This window comes from Lolium perenne, chromosome 1 (genome assembly GCF_019359855.2).
Source record: "Lolium perenne isolate Kyuss_39 chromosome 1, Kyuss_2.0, whole genome shotgun sequence".
Lineage (NCBI taxonomy): Eukaryota > Viridiplantae > Streptophyta > Magnoliopsida > Poales > Poaceae > Lolium > Lolium perenne.
In genome coordinates this window covers 15311197-15317675 of record NC_067244.2, presented here as the reverse complement: position 1 = coordinate 15317675, position 6479 = coordinate 15311197, and the positions used below count along the sequence as shown (strand labels likewise).

The following is a 6479-nucleotide window of genomic DNA, read 5'->3' as shown; positions in this document are numbered from 1 at the left end:
ATCTCGCGCCTTATCACCAAGCCACTTGGCCTTTCTATCCCTCTACCTTTTGTTCCAACTTGCATGACCTGTGGGGATATGCTATGGCTAGTAATGGAATAGAATTGTGCTGGACTGTAAACCTCTCAAAATGCAGACGTCCCGTGGGTTCTCTCTCCCATTCATTATCTGAAATCATTGATAGATTGATTTTTTTTCTACCCGTCGCGATTTTTCGGCACTCGTGGGTCGGCCCCGGCGTATATCATGCATTGGTCAATCCGCATTTTAGATGAAAAAGATTAGTTACTGTACCAGATGGGATTTGAACAGGTTATTGGAGGAATGGAAAGGTGGATGTGATGAAAAAGTTGAAAGAGACCTGCACGAATGGCAGGCATGGTGATGGCCTGATGGGATCCCTTCTAGCTAGCTCGATCCCTTCACAGCTGGCCTCCTGATCTGGGCATCTTTTGATCTAGCAAAGTTGCTTGCTTGACTTGAGTTGGGGCTAGGGTTCTATCAGTAGATTCCCATGCAAATTTTTTCTGAGATGCATGGATTCCCATGCAATTGCGTGATGGTATCTTGGAATATATATTTTCTGGTGCAGATGATTGATCGATCTCTACTTGCATATGTACAGCTGTATTCATGCTCTTTTCCATTGATCTATATGTGTACATCAAGTTTTTGCAACAAAATCTTCAGATAGTTTGTATTGTATAGTATTGTAGATTAGTCTCTTACACATGTGTACAAGGGTTGCAGTCATGTCGCTGATATAATCTCAAACTCAATTTCTACTTATATTTACATGCATGCATGAGAATTTAGACAGATTACAAAGTAGTGCAACGCAGTACAAGTACAACTAATTAAGAACAAGGGCATGTTACAGTAGCGCGCGTAAATTTAAGCACTGTCAATTCAGAGCGTCTTGATAGATGGTGTTGTAGTACTCCTGATCGTCGATCCTCCACAGCGAGTAATCCGCGCAGGACTCCCACACCGGCGACGACGGCGTCGGCTCCACAGCGGCAGCAACGGCGACGTGGCCCGAACCGCCCCAGCTCATCATCATATCGGGGTAGACCTCCGCTGCCGTGATCTCGTTCCACAGCTGATCCATCTCCACGGTGGTGCAGTACAGCACCGCCTTCTTCTCGCTCGCCGACGCCGACGTGCTGGCCTCCTCGTCGGTCTCGTCTTGGACCATGCTGGTACTTTCCTGCAGCACGTCAGTGGTGGTCGTCACCGAGGACGACGTCGTGGCCGTAGCGGAGGCCGAGCAGATCGTCGCGGACGTGGACGAGGAGGACGGAGAGGAGGCGGCTGTACCCTTCTTCTTGGTCTTCTCCTCCTGGGCCATCTTCCTCATGTGCGTCCGCCAGTAGTTCTTGATCTCGTTGTCGGTGCGGCCGGGGAGCTTCCTGGCGATGCGCGACCAGCGCGAGCCCCACTGGGCGTGGAGGTTGAGGATGAGTCGCTCCTCTTCTGCGGTGATGCGGCCGCGCTTGAGGCCCGGGTGCAGGTAGTTCACCCACCGGAGGCGGCAGCTCTTGCCGGTGCGCCGGAGACCTGCACATCAAGCACAGCCGAGAAGAGACGCCGGAGGGGAGGCGGAGGAGGAGAGAGATTGGTTAATGGAGTTCCCCGAGCTCAGGTTCGATCGATCACCCGCCACCGCGCAAACCTGAGACCTGAGCTAAGAAATCCCAACGGCGTTCGCCGAGCAAGCGCACGAACCATACCAGTTGGGCGTCCTCCTGCTCCGTCCACGGCCCCTTCCGGGTCGTCGCCATGGCCCCGCCGGCGCTGCTGTTGTTGCACATGGCTGGTCGATATATATATATATCCTCGTCGGTCTTGGGCGCTTCGTCTCGGACTCCGGTCAATTACCTCGACGACGACGAAGCTTGCTTGGTGTCTTGGTTGCTTTTGCCTGAGGTGGTAATGGAGCTAGCCTGTGAGTTAACCACCTGGGTTATATATAGATCGAGCTAGCTATATAGCAAGGTGAGGTGAGTGAGTGAGTGAGTGAGTGGTAGCTAGCCATGGGCTATAATCTACCCGCTACTAGTGCGACGTTGTGCTCGGTGATGTCAGCCGGTGCACCGTGGTGGATCCAGGACAGGTATGCACCACTCATTGGAGCACAATGAAGGATGTTAGTGCGTGCATGCCTCGTGACACTATTTCTACCTGTCAATCCTTTGTCGTATCCGATGATGACTTGATTAGCCATGCCTGCCTCGGGTATTTAACCTGATACTCTCTCTCTTCTCTAATGTAAGATTCTTTATACATTTTAAAGTGAATTAGATGCAGACCAAACTAAGTGAATCACACACAAAAAAAAGTAAAACTAGATACAAACCAAAATGAGTGAGTCTACAAAAAGCTAAAAAGGTCTTACATTAGTGAACAAAGGGAGTAATTGCAATCTTGCGTGCTTGAAATTGTGCCCGAAAGAATTTTATGACATGCACAAGATAATGCGCATGACGTGAAATACAAACTATTATTCTTGGGATGAAGATTGATTCTCATGAACTCGGTACTAAGCAACATCGTACTGTATATGATATCAGTTTTCCAACTTTTAAAAGAAGTCTTAAAATGTTTGAATTGATTTTGATCAAAATTCTTTTGGTGAGGTGATAGTGAGAAAAAAATTAATTGGCTAAGTGGAGTGTGGTTTACCACCCTAAAGATCAAGGTAGGCTTGGGATTCATGACCTTGAGGTCAAGAATATGGCCTCCTTGCTAAATAGATTTTCAAACTTCTTTATGAAGATGGGGTATAGCAAACCCTGCTTAGAGCGTCTCTAGATGATACCCCATCCGAACGAACCGCATAGCACGGATGGGGTTTATCGTATCAGGATTTGTCTGCGAGAAAGTATCAACGCGGAGCATATCCTGCATAACCGTACCACATAACGTATGCGGTACAATTATGCGGGATCCGTTACGCCGCGACACTTGGTATAAAACAAATCAGGGTTTTGAACACAATTATGGTTTAGGACCTTGGCATCACAATATCCAAAATTAAAACCCACATAGTTTGAAATAACAACAATGTTTCAAACACATACATTGTCCCGACGAGGTAGCATACAATGCATGAAAGTTTGGTTAGAAAATTATGGCGGATCAAACCGAAGAAAGAAGGAGGACCATTGCCCACACCGCCAACATCACCACCACCACCGCCATTGTTTTCCGAAGTAGCACCAGCAACAACAACACAAACGAAAGTAGCAGCAGCATCCTCTCTTCTTCTTTTTTCTCGATAAAGAGCATATATTAATATCGCAGAGATACCAATTACACCCAACATCTGCAACAACATCATACCCTAATGGCATAAAGGATGTACACAGCCAAAAAAAGAGAAAATAATTACAAAAAAGAAAGGTCCCGCTATAGAGAGCTATAACTTGAAACAGCAACACTGACACCGCCAAGACAACACTAAAAACTCAGCTTCTCCATAAGCGATGCCTCTAAGAAGAAAATAGTGCAGAAACGCTATCGTCGCCCGATCATAGATCTTAGGTTTTTACTCTGAAGAAAGTCATCTCTCTCAAAACAATGTCTCCAACAAGAACATTGCCAGGCACAACCAATTAAGGCCAGACCTTGGGTTTTCACCCTGAAAGATAAGACTCTGAACTTCTCCTGTGCATCCGCCCCACATACCAGTCGTTGTTACAAGTCACGAATCACCAAGCCAAGTCCATCTCAGCACCAAGATCCGACCATCATAGCTGTTCCACCTATCTCGGCTTGATGACCTTCTCTGCTAGCACCATGGAAAGAAAACGAGCTCCATGATATTAACAGCCAGCAGAGCTTCGAGGCGCTCCCTCTGAAACCAAACGGCCAGATAAAAAAACATGGGTGCGCACGACCGAAAACACCCAATCCAGCAATCTTCAGGCATTGATTGCACAATGAATTTCGCCAGTAGGGCCTTTTCCGGAACACGACAATACACCCAGACTGGTTGGAACAAGCATCCGACAGATCTTCAAACTTGTTGCGAGAAGAATCCTAGAACCGCCACCTTTATTCTTCGACGCGGACGAACCGGCCCCCACGCTGCCATCCGCCGCCCGACAACGATGAAGGAGGTTAACACCTAGCTTAGTCATCGCTGCCAAGCCCATGGCAGTCGCAGATAAGAAGACTCGGCAGCAGGTTGTGTTCCCCGGCTAGGACCGGCGGCGCTGCCCATGATCGCCCGAGCGAATCGGCCAAAGCCGTCGTCTTGGCAGACCGTAGACGACGAAGCAACGACCAGGACCTCTAGGCTCAAATCAGGCCCAGATCGGACCCGCGCCGCCACCAGCTCGCCGCGCCGCCGCAGCCCACCGCCAGCATCCCGCTCCCCGTCGCCTCGCCGCAACATCCGCCGCGCCAAGCCCGCCCGTCGCAGCACCTCCCCGCCCGGATGCGCTGGCTGAACGCGCCTCCTCCTGCCTTCCACCATTTGGTGCGATTGGCGCCGCCACCGCCGCTAGCGCCGGCGACGGAATCGGCCTGGACGGGGGCATTGAGAGGAAGGCGGGTTGAGAGGGAGGTTCTCTTCTTGCCTTCTTTGCTTCCAAGATCTCGGCCCTCCTTATCTCCCACCATTCTTTGGTTAGATCATCCATAGTAGTTGGATCCGTCATCATCACCCCTTTCTCCTCTTTTTCTTCCTCAAGCCAGATCCTTTTGTCTTCAAGAAGGAAAACGATGCCCACCAGCGGCGGGTGGCTGCCTCTCCTCTTGGGCTTGGTTTGACTATGGTCGCCATGTCCAAATCCACCATACCCGAGTACGGTCCCTAGCTCGATCTGTTGCTTGAAAGGCCATGGTGTTACCTCTACTAGCTAGATGAAGTCAAAGAACGCCGGACGAGCGCTACCTAGCACCATGACTGAGTCCTGCTTCCACGGAAGCTCCAGAGTTTAGGTCCAGCGCGCCCTCCAAGATAATTGTGAGCAGCACTCGGAGATGCGTCGCTGCCGCTATCCTCGAAGGGTATGCAGGCTTTCCCGCCAACCTACTCAAGGGGCGGCGAGTGGGACGGGAGGGAGGATGGAGGGGTGCTCTGACGGCTAGGGTTAGTCTCCTCCCAATAAGATATAATTAATTGAATAGACAATAGTTCAAATATAGCTAGCATGTAAACAACCAACGGTTGACTTGAACCCTTTTAATTGATGGAAGTCTCGTGACTGCAAAATATCTGCCCGGTGTTGCCCATTACATGATGAAATGTAATGGTTCGACCTGATTCTTCACGTCTTCTAGCCGATCTTTATTTGATAGCCATGCATGCCTGTAATTTAATCTCCATGTTGCAATTCTTAATTATATCCTTGTGTTTTTCTCAAGAAAAATGATGGAAGAGAATTTGTTCTCTCCAATGATATAAACTACAAGGATCAATGCATCAGAGATGAAAGATGCCCAAAAATAATTTACTCCACTTGCATCCACCTTTGCCAGCTAGCTTACGCTTGGATAGTTCACGGCTACATCCAATCAGAATTCTACAGCTACCACTCACAGAAGAACAAAACCACAAAAGATACAGCTACGTGTTGCTAACTTCAGACTGTATCCATGAATCTTGCTATGCTCCATTTTGGTGCCTATATGCTCCACACTAGCTTGCACTCTTTTTTAAAGCAGACTCATGGAAAATAAGAAAATCTACAAGTACTTTGTTGGGTAAATTCGATCATTCAATAAATGGCGCCCTCTGATTCATCACCTATATTCTGGGTTACAAGAGTAATATTAACTTCAGCTCGACACAGGAAGAAGAAAAGACAAATATCTGAATATATAAAGAAAGTTCAACTATGTCAGATTATAATACTCCCTTTGATTATTTTTATGTATTAGTTTTATGCCATGACATATTTTATCGTATTCCATTTATCTAGTATTGTAGATGTTGATAGGTTATCCTATAAATTTGTCAAAAATAATAATTAAAAATGACTTTTTTTGAAAAATTTAGTATACCTTATATATAAAGGAAAAGCATGGGTAGCTCTTATAACCCATCGTAAGCATCAGTGTGTAGTGCAAGCGCATGGATATTATCTGAGAATAGAAGAGCCAATTACTAATGCCCTTAGTGGTGCACCTCTCAATCTTGGTACTAGTGGCATTCACCCAACATTATAACAAGAAAAGGGTATAACCCACTATAGAATGTAATTTAACCATGTTTGTTCTTCTATTTGCTTCCTCCTTAATTTGGAAAGTACCGTAACAAAAAAGATGATTTGTTCAGGGAAACAACTTGTACTGCAATTCATGTGTATCTTGGCCACAGTAATGTAGTCCTCCTAGAAAAGGTGAATCGATAGGATCAAGTTTTACTTTTTTTTCGATATGGGAGCATCGCTCCGGCCTCTGCATCAATAGATGCACACAACCATGTCTTTTATTAAAAAACGTAGTTCAAAAGAGTATACTTATTA

The 6479-nt window shown here is 47.0% G+C and overlaps 1 protein-coding gene across 1 annotated transcript; it reads right to left on the bottom strand.

Moving 5' to 3' along the window:
• Nucleotides 1-759: 759 nt before the first annotated feature.
• LOC127343348 (uncharacterized) lies at nucleotides 760-1975 on the bottom strand. The gene is made up of 2 exons (XM_051369466.2): nucleotides 1676-1975; nucleotides 760-1560 (listed from the first exon to the last, which is right to left on the bottom strand). The coding sequence occupies exons 1-2, from the start codon at nucleotides 1812-1814 to the stop codon at nucleotides 905-907; spliced, it is 795 nt and encodes a 264-aa protein (XP_051225426.1). The 5' UTR covers nucleotides 1815-1975; the 3' UTR covers nucleotides 760-904.
• Nucleotides 1976-6479: the final 4504 nt, after the last annotated feature.